The sequence below is a fragment of the Microcaecilia unicolor genome, chromosome 2 (genome assembly GCF_901765095.1).
Source record: "Microcaecilia unicolor chromosome 2, aMicUni1.1, whole genome shotgun sequence".
Taxonomy (NCBI): Eukaryota; Metazoa; Chordata; class Amphibia; order Gymnophiona; family Siphonopidae; genus Microcaecilia; species Microcaecilia unicolor.
Genome location: NC_044032.1, coordinates 606,444,543 through 606,459,622, shown reverse-complemented (window position 1 = coordinate 606,459,622; position 15,080 = coordinate 606,444,543). Strand labels below are relative to the sequence as shown.

Genomic DNA, 15,080 nt, shown 5'->3' with positions numbered 1-15,080 from the left:
GGGCCTGCTGAAGACATAAGAACATAAGAATAGCCATACTTGGTCAGACCAATGGGCCATCTAGCCCAGTATCCTGTTTTCCAAACAGTGGCCAATCCAGATCACAAGTACCTGGTAGGAACCCAAATAGTAGCAACATTCCATAGTATCAATCCCAGGGCAATCAGTGGCTTCACCCAAGCCCATCTCAATAACAGACTATGGACCTTTCCTCTAGGAATTTGTCCAAACCTTTTTAAAACCCAGATACACTAACCGCTGTTACCCCATCCTCCTGCAATGAGTTTCAGAGCTTAAATATTCGTTGAGAAAAAAAGAATTCCTCCTATTTGTTTTGAAAGTATTTCCATGTTACTTCATTGACACCCCTAGTCTTTTGAAAGAGTAAAATTCGATTCACTTCTACTGGTTCTACACCACTTAGGATTTTGTAGACATCAATCATATTTGGGCCTCACTACTGAATATCGATGGTGCCCAGATAACTTCCGAGTCAGCCCAGACTCCGCCCCTGGACAGCCCCAGCACTAAACAGGTAGTACCACAGCAGTCTATGCTAATATTCAGTGGCACTTTAATACCACTGAATATTAGCTGAGGACCCGATAATCTCTATTTAACAGGGTAGAAGCCTCTCCAATAGTGACCCGAATATTTATTTACGGAGGTTAAGTCATTAGTAAATACCAGTTTAACAGTTTCAGCAATGCCTGTAAGACATATATGCTACCTATGATAACTAAGCATGAGTATTGATGGGATTGGTAATATATCCCTTGATTCTATAAAAGCCACCAAAAATTGCATGTGCAAATTTAGACACCCCCCCCAATTTGCACATGCAATTTAATAGGGTTTTTTTTAACAAGCAATTGGCACTAATTAGATTTAATTGGGACTGATGTGTGTAAATTTAAGTGCGGGATTTGCGCCTAAAATTTATATGTGGCCTGAAAAAGGGGGCAAGGAAATGGGAGGGGCATGGGCATTTCGAGGTGGATTGGGGGAATGTTTTTGAGTTATGCGAGTAGAGAGGTGTGGTAGCCGTGTTAGTCCACTCTTAAAGGTTATCAATAGAAATCAAACAAAATAAAACATGGAAAAGAAAATAAGATGATACCTTTTTTATTGGACATAACTTAATACATTTCTTGATTAGCTTTCGAAGGTTGCCCTTCTTTGTCAGATCGGAAATAAGCAAATGTGTTAGCAGATAGTATATATAAGAGAAACATCAAAGCATTACTTTGACAGACTGACAGAGTGGGAGGGTGGGGGTATGTATGGGGACATCAAAGCATTTCATTGATATTCTAACAGGATGGGTGTTGGTAGGTGAGAGGAGGGTAATAAACAGAGAAACAGAGTAATGCGAGTAATTAAGGTTTTAAGGTTTGCACCCTGGTGCATAAAATCCTCTATGGTGAAGCTCCAGCTTATATGGACACCCTTATCAACTTGCCACAAAGGAATTCTCACAAATCATCTCGTTCGTACTTAAATCTCTATTACCCAGTATGCTGTGGCCTCAAATATAAAACCACTTATGCATTCACCTTTCCCTATATTAGCGCACATTTGTGGAATGGATTACTTAAATCTGTAAAAACTACTCCTGATCATCTGACTTTTAGAAAATCTCTTAAGACAAATTTATTTGGAAAATCTTACGACATAGTCCCTCCTTGTATCCATAACTCCTGAATTGTAGCTATAATAACGACATATTGAGCCCTATTCCCTTCTCCTTCTCTTCTCCTCTGTAATTACCCACTAACTTCCTCAACTTCAATGTACTTGATTGTTTATTGCCTGTTTGATGTATGTCTTTCAGACTGATGTAAGCCACATTGAGCCTGCCCGTAGGTGGGAAAATGTGGGATATACATGCTATAAATAAATAAATTATAGAATGTGGGTGCTCCACGCATAAATTTAGATGAAGGTATTTGCACTACATTTTCATTGGTGCAAATAATAGTGCCTAAATTTAGGCAAATCTCTCCATTTAAGCATTATTCTATAAACCGCGCCAAACTTTAGGCATGTCATATAGAATAGCACTTAAGCATTTTTTTTTCAGCATCAATTATTTTAGGTGCCGTTTATAGCATTCACCCCAAAATTCTGCCATTCTCTCCCTTCCCAAACATCAGCCAACCCCAAGGACCACAGACTCTCCCCAACTCATGAAACCCATCCCTGACTGCCAGAGTCCTACTTTCCTTATTAGGGGGACCTCCAGCCTCCAACACTCAGTTTTGAGTCTGCTTTAAATTCCATCTTACATTGGTGGACAGCAGTATTTTCAATTCCTGAATAATTTTTCAAGCCCACATTGTGAGTCTTGCAGAGATTTGTCAAATTATGTACAGGGGCGGCCCAAGGCAATCTGCTGCCCGAGGCAAAGGATGACATGGCACCCCCCCCCCCCCTTCCCCACCGCCCCCAGCTCCTCATCAAAACTACAGTCAGGGAGATCTGCATGAAACAAAATATTTATTTTTATTTTGACTGACTTATAAAATCACTTGTCCCTGAAACATGTTCAAAACAGGATAATCCATTTGTGCATCGAAAATTTAAACTTCTACAAAACAGATGCAGATGTGATTCCATGTGCCCCAATGAAAGAAGTTTAATTTTACTTCCATTTAATTTCGGTATATTCCATTTTTGTAACACCAGGCTTCCCAAGGCAGATTACAACAACAGTTAAGATTAACCCATCAAGAAACAGGATATCCTCACTGAAATGTGGCCATCTGTATTGTATAAAACAGTGTAGAAAAATGAGCACAAAATACAGAGTTTATAACTGCTGTTTCTCCAGCTACAATAATGTTAAAACTGTTTTAGTGATATTCAACTGCTATTTCATGATATTTATATTTACATATGGGAATCTTTCAAATAAATTAAAAAAGCTGTCAAATAAGTAGAAAAAATAACACAATATTTTGTCCTCCACCTTTTACAGCACTAACCATCCAACTGGAACAGTTTTAGACTGTTTACAGATGGACCACGCATAGGCAGTCCCTTATTTCTAATCATCTTTTTGCTATTGTTTTCAATAGCGTTTGCTATTGTTTTGGGTGAACCAGTGTGGTGGCAGGGTCCACATACTGGCTTCAGCACATATAATCTCAAAAACGAACAACTCCAAGGCATTTGGTCATGGGAATATATTTCCACTATATCTTTTTTTTTTCGAGCTGTGGTGAGTAGAATTCCACACAATATTTGAGTTGTAGTCAGTGGTGTGCTGGAGCAGGCTCTCACAGGCTCGCAAGAGCCGGTTGTTAAGTTTTTAAGAATTTTGGGAGCCGGTTGTTAAAGTAGGGCCCTTCATGGCTACTTTAACAACTGGCTCCCAAAATGTGGGCTTGGGACCCCTGCTGAATTCTCTTTTACTTTGCTGGTGGGGATGCTGAGCCCTGCCAGCCAAGTAAATAGACTGCTGCTGCTCCCAGCTCCTTGTTTCCAGCTCTCAGCAGCAGGCTGGGACTTCTCGAGCATGTGAGAGAAGTTTCAGCATGCTGCTCAGAGAAAGATGTTGGGAGTGATGCCCGCACGAAGGAAGGGAGGAGAGAGAGGCAAGTGTTGCTCCCCCCCCACCCCCACCCCCACCCGGCCACCCCTGGCCCTTCCAACTGCAGAGCTGGCTACCTCTGGAGAAAGAGCCTGTTGTTAAAAATTTACCAGCACACCCCTGGTTGTAGTCGTACCCTGGAGGGATACAAAGGCATTATAATATGCTCAGTTTTGTTCTCCATTCCTTTCTTAATAATTCCTAACACTCTATTTCCTTTTTTACTCATTGTCACATGCTGTTGATGCGAAACTGCCTAACTCATTCTGCCATTTATTTCCTCTATAAAGGGAAACAACTTATATACTGATCTACTTACGCTACCGTAGGTGTGTAACTTTTTATTAATTCACAAATACAATTTTTCTTTATAGGAAGCACCATATGTTATGTTTAAGAAAAATGCAGATCAGCTGGAAGGGAATGAACGTTATGAAGGGTACTGTGTAGATTTAGCTACGGAAATAGCCAAGCACTGTGGATTTAAATACAAGTTGACAATTGTTGGCGATGGGAAGTATGGGGCCAGGGATGCAGAAACAAAAATTTGGAATGGAATGGTTGGAGAACTAGTCTATGGGGTAAGTGCCTTTCTTTGATATTAACAAATCACATGGAATGGGAAGATCTTGCAGTTTGCTCACATCTGGGAATTTAGAGGGTTTTTTACAAAGTCTTGCTAGCGTTTTTAGCACATGCGAAACACTATAGATGCCCATAAGAATATATAGGTGTCTCTAGCGTTTAGATCATGCTTATTTTTAGAGCTTGCTAAAAACGCTAATTCACCTTTTAAAAGGACCCCTTAGTTCATTGGAAACAGAGGCAGAACTGACATTCACGAGGAGAATATTGATGGTTAAAGATCAGTGCTGCGGAAACTTTTGCTACGTAGGCAAGGGGGAGGGGCTAGTTTGTTTGTCATTGTTCTTCAAGGATTTGTTTCCTTATGTGTAAAGGCAGTTCTCAGGGCCTTTTTACTGTGAAAACAAGTTACTGCACATACATGTTAAAGCATTTTGCGGTATTTACTCTATTTCCACATAATAATGAATTTTCAAAAATATTTTTGGGACATGGTATGGGCAGAGAGTGGGTGTGGACATATTAGCCAGCTAGCATGTTATACTTAGGGGTCCTTTCACAAAGGCGTGCTGAAAAATGGCTTGCGGTAGAGTAGGCGTGGGTTTTGGGCGCGTGCTGATCCATTTTTAGCGCGCCTGTAAAAAAGGCCCTTTTTTGCCGAAAATGGACATGCAGCAAATTGAAAATTGCCGCGCGTCCATTTTGGGTCTGAGACCTTACCACCAGCCATTGTGACCTAGCGGTAAAGACTCACACGGTAACTGGGCAGTAATGACCTACATGTTGGCACTCGTCCATTACACGCACCCAAAAATAAAAAAAAATATTGTTCAGACGCGCGTATCGGACGTGTGCCAAAAATAAAATTATCGCAAGAGCCACATGGTAGTCAGGTGGTAACTCCATTTTGGTGCACATTGGGCGCACGTACATGCTTACGCGACTTAGTAAAAGGGCCCCACAGAGTTATGTGGGGGAGCACTTAGCACCTCCTAAAAAGCAGGCGGTAAGTGGTCCCTCGTTAACTCTAGGTAGATACCGCGCACTAAGGACAGCATTAGCACACAACATGCAAAATAAAAATGGAAACAAAATATTAATAATGGCCACATTAGATTTGCAGCTAATGTACAGGAAAATTTTGTATTAAACTACATGAACTGCAAATCCTATCACATTAGTAAAAGGGGCCCTAAATGAGGTATGCATTTATCTAGCAATGGCTTGACGTAAATGAAAGGGAGTGTGAATGTTAAAATGTCAACATCTTGTAACCTATTTCATATCTTTTATTTTATTCCTTTATTGGTGAGTTGATGGATCTATCCTAGTGCTTTCCAACCACTGTACCAGGTGCATGTAGGGCACAGATAGGCACACTGGGCCAGATTCTATATATCACACCTGAAAAATTCACGTGGAAATGATTTCTGCCTAAGCATATTCTATAAGCGGTGCCTAAGTTTAGGCACGGTCTATAGAATACGTTTAGTTGATATCCTAGTGCCTAAAACTATGCGCCTCCGGTTCCACCAATGAAAATGTGGTTTAAATCCCGGCGTGTAGATTTAGGCGCACAGGACCATATTCTATAACAGTGCGCGTAAATTTCAGAATGACCACGAAAAGCCCATTTCCCCGCCCATAACCACACCCCCTTGTTGCCTGCACACATTAAAATTTATGCGCAGTGCATTACAGAATATAGTTAGCGATTTGTGCGTAGAAATTCCAATTATTGCCAATCAGTGCTCATTATTGCTTGTTAAGCACTGTTAACCATGCTGACTGGCTTATTAAGCCAATTAAGTTATGTGTGCTGTTGTACGATACACCTGGATTTCAGCGTGGAACGCTAGGCGCGCTATATAGAATTTGGGGAACTGCACATAGCATCTACTACTACTAATCATTTCTATCCTTCTCTGCTTTCTCCTGAGCTGCTTGCTTTGAGTTCTTGCAGCCCCTGATAGGGCTTTCTGTGAATACTTAGCTTTTCTTTTTGCTATAGGAATGTTTTCCTCTGCACCAGGGGCGTAGCCAGACACCCAATTTTGGGTGAGCCTGGGCCCAAGATGGGTGGACAGATGAACTCCGCCTTGTCCCACAAGTAATTTGGTCTCTCTCTCTCTTGCCTGCATGCCATATGGTCTCTCAAACATCCCCCTACCCTGCATTCCTTTTAAATAGCAGATTTTCACTGGCAAGGAGCAGCAACTAATACACACTGCACATGTTGAACCCATAGCCTTCCTTCTTATGCAACTTCCTGTTTCCGCATAGGTGGGAATACATCAGAGGGAAGGCTGCAGGGCCAGTGCGAACAGTATGTCTCAGTCGCTGCTTGTAGCAGGCAAAGATCTGCTATTTAAAAGGTATGCAGGAGGGACAGTTGGGAGTTTTCGGCTGGTGGGGCTTGGGAATCCCTGCCAGCCACATTAGAGATGTGCTGCTATTGGGTGGGCCTGAACCCAAAGTGGATGGGCCTGGGCCCACCCGGGCCCACCCTTGGCTACGCCACTGCTCTGCACACAACCTGCTATGTGGAGATTGGTTTGTCATACAACGTATTTGACAATGTACATTTCTGGGGCATAGAAAGATTGGGAAACACTGAGCTATTGTTTTGTGAAAACAGCGTTACTTAAGAATTCTGTAACATTTAGGATGATGACGTGAAACCAAGCTGTCCTGTGTTTCGTGATCCTCAGACTTTTTGCCAGACCAGCAAAACCGAATGCGGTAATTTGGGCATTGTTCACAGACATTTGGTTTTGCTGGTCTGGCAAACAGTGGCTCTGTGCCATAACTTCACAGCTGAATGCACATCCATAATTGGTACAGATACTCTGACTCCTGAAGCAGGCATATATCGTTGCCGAAACAGGGGACTGTGTTGAGTCTACTGTACCTGGTCTTTTGGCAATAAAACTTCTATTAATTCATCCTTGTGGTCCTGCCTGGATTGGTTGTCCTATGCTCCTTCCCTACTACTTTGGACAGCATCTCTTTTGTAGGGAATCCTTCCTTGTTTTGTTAGCTGTGTAAATAGGACACTCAATATTGACTGTGCCTGCATAACTTCTGGGTGCAGTCAATGACCTGCATATTGGCTTTTAGTGCCTGGATGGCCTAACACTGAATAACAGTGTCTACGTTAGCCAGTGTGGTCTGCTGCTGGTTGAATATTGATCTGCATATTAATCAGAAGCAATTAAAAATTTTCAACCAACAGGAAAACCTGATATTTTGATGTTTTTTTAAAGTGGACTTTCAAGAATCTACCCATATAACTTAGAGATTTATATGTAACATAGTAACATAGTAACATAGTAGATGACGGCAGAAAAAGACCTGCACGGTCCATCCAGTCTGCCCAACAAGATAACTCATATTTGCTGCTTTTTGTGTATACCCTACTTTGATTTGTACCTATGCTCTTCAGGGCACAGACCGTATAAGTCTGCCCCGCACTATCCCCGCCTCCCAACCACCAGCCCCACCTCCCAACCACCGGCTCTGGCACAGACCGTATAAGTCTGCCCAGCCCTATCCCCGTCTCCCAACCTCCAGCCCCGCCTCACGATCTTGACTAAGCTCCTGAGGATCCATTCCTTCGGCACAGGATTCCTTTATGCTTATCCCACGCATGTTTGAATTCCGTTACCGTGGTTATTTAAGGGGTCCTTTTACCAAGCTGTGGGAAAAAAGGGCCCTGTGCTAGCGGCGGGGGCTGTATTTCCCACATGCCAGTGCCCTTTTTACCACAGCGGGTAAAATAACCCCTAGCACACATGGTTAGGCAGTAAGAGAACTCTTACCGCATGGCCATTCAGCTAACCAGGCGGTAACAGGGCAGTGCGTGGCGATGCACGATTACTGCCAGGTTATCGCAGTGCAAGCCATTTCCAGGGGTTTTCTTTTTCCTCCAGAAATGGCATGCGCTCGGGGTGGGATTACCACCGGCGGCCACATCGGGCCAGCGGTAGTCCTGGAAGAGTGCGCAGTAGCCCACATTGGGCTTACCACCACTCTGTAAAAGGGCCCCTCAATGTTAACCCTGCCTAGTGGGTCAATACTTCAGTCTAGATTGTTCACAAAACTAATTTGAGTTTTTCTGTTCTTTGGGTAAGTAGTTTGGTGGAGTTCAGGAAGTAAGAAGGTTTAATAATGTTTAATAATGTGATTAGTTACTTGGGCTGATTTTATAATTGTGAGTTTTTATGTCGAATTTCTATTTTATTTATGTATCATAATTATTTTATCAAGAAACTGCTTTGAATGTTCATTGACCAGGAAGATGGTATGTAAAAATTCTGCAAACAACTACACATATAAAATATATATATGTATTTTTATAACAGTTTTTACCTGTGAAAAAATAGGCATTCCAATGGGTGTGTTTAAATCAGGAATGTAAGCTATCCCTCTAATTCTATAAAAGTCTCCAAAAATTGCATGCGTAAATTTGAGTGTGTGCCCAATTTGCATGCACAATTTAATTGAATAACAAGCTAATTAGTGCCAATAATTGGCTTTTTAACAAACAATTATTGACACTAATTAGATTTAATTTGAACTTACATCCAATTAAATCTAATTAGTGCATTACATTTATACTACTTACATGTATAAATTTAATCATGGGATCCGTGCCTAAATTTTACTTGCGAGTTTAAAAAAAAAGTGCGCGGAAATGGGAGGGTCATGGGTGGAAAGGGGTGTTCCTAGCATTTATGTTCTTTGTTATAGAATATGGGGGCTATACACTCAATATAGGCAGATACATTTCCACTACATTTCAGCTGGTGCAAATGGCTGCACCTAAAGTTAGGCACAAGTCCTAGGCATAAGCGCTATTCTATAAACCATGCCTAACTTTAAGAACAGCTTATAGAATAGTGCTTTTTTCAGTGCCATATATAGAATTCACCCCATATGTGTATAATTTACAAATATATGGGCATACATTCTCATGCATAACCCATCCACTAATATTGTAGGTGCAAAGTCCAAGGTACTTTTGCACGCACATAAGTTTAAGAAAATGTGGAAAAAAAAAACTACCTGGGTATTCTTAAAAATTAACTACAAATTATGAGATAGAAAATTATCTGCATATCTGCCACTATGAAAATGTGCCCCCAGGGGCATAGTTATCAACGTAGGCTACTATTAATATGAGTTATTTTCCCACTAATTTCTGCTATTTTCCCATTTTATACAATGAGATGGGTTAACAGTAAAATAACACATCTTAACAGTAACCCATGTTATAATGTCTTCCCTTAATCTCTGATTTGGTAAGCTTGTCTACTTTGATATGTTTTTTGAGAACAATGAAGAGGACTGTATTTGCCATAACACCTCATAATAATCAGTTTGTCTTTGTAATACATTGGTATTACAAGATAAACGTCCATAAAAACCCCATTGCTAATTGGTGATTCACAAAAACTGTTCTACCAAAAAGCTTTACTATCTACTTCTGTCACTTTTTATCATGTTGCTTTGTTTTCCTTTCAGAAAGCCGATATTGCTATCGCTCCATTAACTATAACATTGGTGAGAGAAGAGGTGATTGACTTCTCGAAGCCCTTTATGAGTCTTGGGATATCTATCATGATCAAGAAGCCACAGAAGTCCAAGCCAGGAGTATTCTCATTTCTCGATCCCTTAGCTTATGAGATCTGGATGTGCATAGTATTTGCTTACATTGGGGTCAGTGTAGTTTTATTCCTGGTCAGCAGATTTAGTCCATACGAGTGGCACACTGAGGATTTTGAAGACGGAAGAGAAACGCAAAGTAACGAATCAACTAATGAATTTGGGATATTTAATAGTCTCTGGTTTTCCCTTGGTGCCTTTATGCAGCAAGGATGCGATATTTCGCCAAGGTTGGTTACTCGCCCGTTTCAGCTTTGTGCATTTTTGGTCTCAGATGGATGTCATGGTGCATATATATTCACATTCAAGAAGAATCCAGTTGCAGATGTTCCCCAGTCCCCCAAACTGTTGCATTCACCATAAAAGAGAAACCAATTGCGAGAAAGAGGTAGGGTGGTTAAATATTTGATTGATACTTGCCTAACATCAACCATATGTTTCCACGGTGAAAGTATATACACCATGTAGAGGCTGCAAAATGCATAAGGTTCTCATCATTTCATGCCTTCTTGGAGGGGTACCGTGTTTTTGCTGCATATTCCCATTGAACAGTCAATGGTCCATCTGGTTTACATCGACTGTAATGGGAAAAAAGGGTATCAAATTGCCATCGAGCTCCAAAAGCAAAGGCGTCCCTGCAAAAACACTTCACATTCCATTCCACCCACGTAACACATTCTTTTTCCTCTCACGGGAACTGCATGTGAAAAGTTCTTAAAAGAAATTACTCTTGAAAGCCATACAGTCAGTCAATATTACATTGCAGGAGTCAACAGGGTACTATTCTCAGTGGAACTAAGGGTCCATTTCATTAAAAATGTATGCAGCAATTATACTGGTTTTTCTCTGACTGTATAGTGGTGAAAGATGAAATATTTTTTTAATTAATGTATCTCAAGTGTTTCTATAATTCTGTCAGCTTCTTTTTCTAATACCCAAGTGATCATATTTCTTATAGCAAGGATTACGCAAGTTTGGTTCTCATTTTAGATTTACTACTTGCCCAAATCTGAGATCAAGACAAGTTACATTCATCTATACAAGTTATTTTGCTGCCCAAATGAACTTAAAATCAAAGTTGTACCTTAGGCAATGAGAGGTGAAGTGATTTGCTGAAGGCCACTAATGGGTGTAATTATCAATGTAGGCTACTGTTAAGACATGCTATTTTACTGTTAACCTGAATTATTAGTAACTAGGTCTAATTGCAAAAAAATGGGACCTCTACTGAAATAGCATGAGTTAGTGGTAAAATAACATGTCATAACAGTACCTCAAATAGATAACTCTGCCCCTAAGAGTGTCAGTAGATGAAGTGGGATTTGAACCCTAGCTTCCGTGGTTCATATTCTGCTTCTGTAGCTATTCAGCACCTCCTCCACCATTGTAAAGGAAGGATTTATTAAGAATTTGTTTATAGGTGCCCTAAGAAGGAGCCTTGTGAATGTATATATAAAAAAACTTAGAATATTATCCACTACTATAAATATTACAAATATTTAAACTAAAAATTGTAATTAACAAAAAAGGAATACTATGGTTTAGGTTATGGATAACAGCAATTATGGACTGGAATCACTAAGGGGTACTTTTACTAAGGGGCCCTTTTACTAAGTCGCGTGTCTATGTGCGCCCAATGCGTGGAAAAATGAAGTTACCAACCGGCTACCACATGGCTCTTGTGCGCATCTAATACATGAGTCTGAAAAATAATTATTTTCAGCTACGCGCATCGGACACGCATAAAGTGGCATTTGACATAGGTAGGTCATTACCGCCTGGTTACCGCGTGAGACTTTACCGCTAGGTCAATGGCTGGCGGTAAGGTCTGAGACCCAAAATGGATGCACAACAATTTTGATTTTGCTGCACATCTATTTTTGGCAAAAATAAAAAAGTGCGCTGAAAAATGGATATGCGTGGGCCCAAAACACGCGCCTACACTACCACAGGCCATTTTTAGCACACCTTAGTAAAAGGACCCCTAAGTATGTTAAGCAGTTAACATGTAGTTCAAGTTAATTTAGTACATGAGTGTGATAACTGTTACTGTGTTGGCATTACAGTGCACTCTAATTTGCGTGCTAACTACATACCCTGTTAGGGGACGGTTACTGGGCAGGTTCTGGGTGGAAAATGAATGTGGACTGCATTCCAATTAGTGTACAGTAGTTACCTTTTGATAAGTGAATTTATGCTACTTGCAGATATTCATAATGAACTAGATTCTATATATCACACCTAAAAAATTGGCGCAAAAAAAATTTGCTTACATTTCTACGCGGTATATAGAATATGCAGAGTGCTGGTCAGCACGACTAAATTTAGTCGCAGGCAGTTACGCCAAGTAAAACTTGGGTGTAAATCCTGACACCTAAATTAGGCACAGTTCAGGTGTATTCTATAACAACGCGCATAGATTTTAGAAGCGCCTATAACTCGCCCATTCCACAGGCCTTGTGCACTTTTCAATTATGTGACTTAGAATTTACATGCACCATGTTTTAGAATTCGCTAGGACAATTCTGCACGTAAATTCTAATTAATGCCCATTAGTGTTAAAAACTGCTAGTTAATTAGCAATTATCACTGCTGATTGGCTTGTTAACTAATTTAAGTTGCAGGCGCAAATACAGAATATGACTGTATTTGCGTGTACAACATAAGTTGTGCTATATAGAATTTGAGGAAATATGTGGGTAAAGAACTTTTTGTGTAGTAATTACAGAGGACATGCTGGCCACACCCCAACAGTTATTGCATAGCCTTTGCACTTGCAACACATTAATTTTTGAAGTTAAAGCATGACGAGTGCAAAAGTAAAAAGACTCCTAGGGCCCTTTTACGAAGCGGCGGTAAGCCCAATGTAGGCTTACTGCTCGATAAAAGGGAACTACTGCTGGGCTGATAATTCCCTCCCCCAACACGTGCCATTTCTAATGCTGCAAAAGTATTTCAATTTTTGTAGCGCCAGTGTGTACCCGGCGGTAATTGGACAGTGCTGCGTGTTTTGAGTTACGCACATAATTACAAAATATGGGTGTTCCACATGTAAATTTAGGTGCAGGCATTTGTACCATGTTTACATTGGAGCAAATGGCAGTGACTAAATTTACGTGTGACCTCTCCACCTAAGCGTTAATTCTATAACCTTCGCCAAACTTTAGGTGTGGCTAATAGAATACTGCTTAAGTGGGGTTTTTTCAGAGTCATGTCCCCTACTTCAACGCAAGTGGCATCCTCAGGCTGTGCGGGGTCCCGTCGACATGCACACTTGACTGGCACTGCCTGAGCCATGTGTGTGTAGTCCTCTCTGGGTTTGTTCAGAGAGTGGTGGTTGCAGGCTCCTTAATTGCTTTGCTTCCACCCACCTGGGTCTGCTCTTCCTCTGCCTGGCTTCCCTTGCTTCTCTCCTATTGCTCTTCCAGTTTCTCCTTCCCCTGTATGGCTGTGCCCCTTCTCCCTGCTGATGTCAGATGCCAGCACTTTATCAGCTGAGCTCTCTCTGGACTCCATGCTTCGGCTTCTACTTTGGTAGGTGTTTCTAACTCTGTAGTCTGCTTCTTATCTACTGGTCCCTGGTTGCTGACATTGCCTGTACCTGGATTACCCCTCTGCCTGCCGCCTGCCTCGAAATGGACCCGCTAAACTCCGAGCCATCCAAGATTGGCCCATGCCCCAGTGTCTCAGGGCCTTGCAACGATGTTTGGGCTTTGCTAACTACTACCGGCAGCTCATCCATCGATATTCCATCATCACTGCCCCTCTCACCACATTGACCAGGAAGGGGGCAGATGTGACGAACTGGACACCGGAAGCCCTAGACGCCTTCACCATCCTTAAACAAGCTTTTCTGTCCACTCCAGTACTCCGAAGTCCTGATGTTAAAAGACCATTCGTTATGGAGGTTGATGCCTCTTCCTTTCGGGGCAGGGGCTCTTCTTTCTCATGCCTCAGAGTCTGGCAAACGTCACCCCTGTTTTTTCTTCTCTAAAACATTTTCTCCAGCTGAACAAAATTATACCTTCAGAGACCGGGAACTGTTGGCCCTTAACTTGGCTTTTCAAGAATGGTGCTACCTCCTGGAAGGTGCTTTGCACCCCATCACGGTAATCACAGATCACAAGAATCTCCTATACCTTCAGGAAGCCAAAAGGTTGAACCCACGGCAGGCACGCTGGTCTTTATTCTTTGCCCATTTTAACTTCTGCCTGTTGTTCCGACTGGCCGAGAAAAATATGCAAGCTGATGCCCTATTCAGGGCCTTAAACCCTTCTGAAGAACCCGTTACCCCATGCTCAATCCAGCCTGCATTGCCTCCACAACCTTGGTCTTGCCCAAATGTACAAGAACTTCCGTGCCACCTCAATCCAGGAAGAAAGTCCTCAAATGGGGACACTCCTCCACTTTTGCGGGTCACCCTGGTTTCCGTAAGACTTTTCATTTAATATCTCAGTATTATTGGTGGCCTTGCATGGCTCAAGATATCTTACATTTTGTTTCTACTTGTCCCATTTGCGCCTGGAACAAGTTCCCTCCTGGCAAACCGTGGGGACTCCTACAGCTAGTTCCGCAACTCCCATGGCAGGAAATATCTATGGATTTTGTTAGTGAACTCCCTGAATCCCAAGGGCACACAGTCATTTGGGTAGTGGTGGACCGATTTTCCCGGATGGCCCATTTTATCCCCATGAAGGCCCTTCCTTCTGCTGCCACCCTTGCCACGGCCTTTATCCAACACATTTTCCCTTACATGGTCTCCCTCTGCGGATCATTAGTGATCGGGGCTCTCAGTTCACTTCAAGGTTCTGGAGAGCCCTGTGCTCTACCTTCAAGATTACCATTCACTTTTCGTCTACCTACCACCCACAGACCAATGGCCTTGTGGAACGGGTCAATCAAACTCTCAAGGCCTTCCTACGGATGTACACTAACAGTCGACAGGATGACTGGTCTGCATTGCTCCCCTGGGCAGAATTCGCCTATAACAACAGTTTTAATACTGCCTCTCATACCTTGCCATTTTTTACAGTGTATGGATGCCATCCTCATCTGCCGCTTCCAATCCCTCAGACACAAGCCTCGCCTCTGCTCCACCGGACTCTCACTAATATTCAGGATATCTGGGCCAAGGTCCAGCAACATCTTCAGCAAGCCTCAGCTAAGTACAAGCTCTTCGCGGATTGAAAAAGACAAACTGTGCCAGTTTTTCAACCAGGACAGAAGGTCTGGC

At 41.9% G+C, this 15,080-nt stretch overlaps 1 protein-coding gene across 1 annotated transcript in view; it reads left to right on the top strand.

Moving 5' to 3' along the window:
• The window catches only part of GRIA2 (glutamate ionotropic receptor AMPA type subunit 2), a 235,329-nt gene that overhangs the window by 180,207 nt on the left and 40,042 nt on the right, over positions 1-15,080 (top strand). The window contains exons 10-11 of the mRNA XM_030192684.1: positions 3,970-4,176; positions 9,707-10,077. Coding sequence (XP_030048544.1) covers positions 3,970-4,176; positions 9,707-10,077 — 578 coding nt within the window. The remainder of the gene's footprint in view (positions 1-3,969; positions 4,177-9,706; positions 10,078-15,080) is intronic.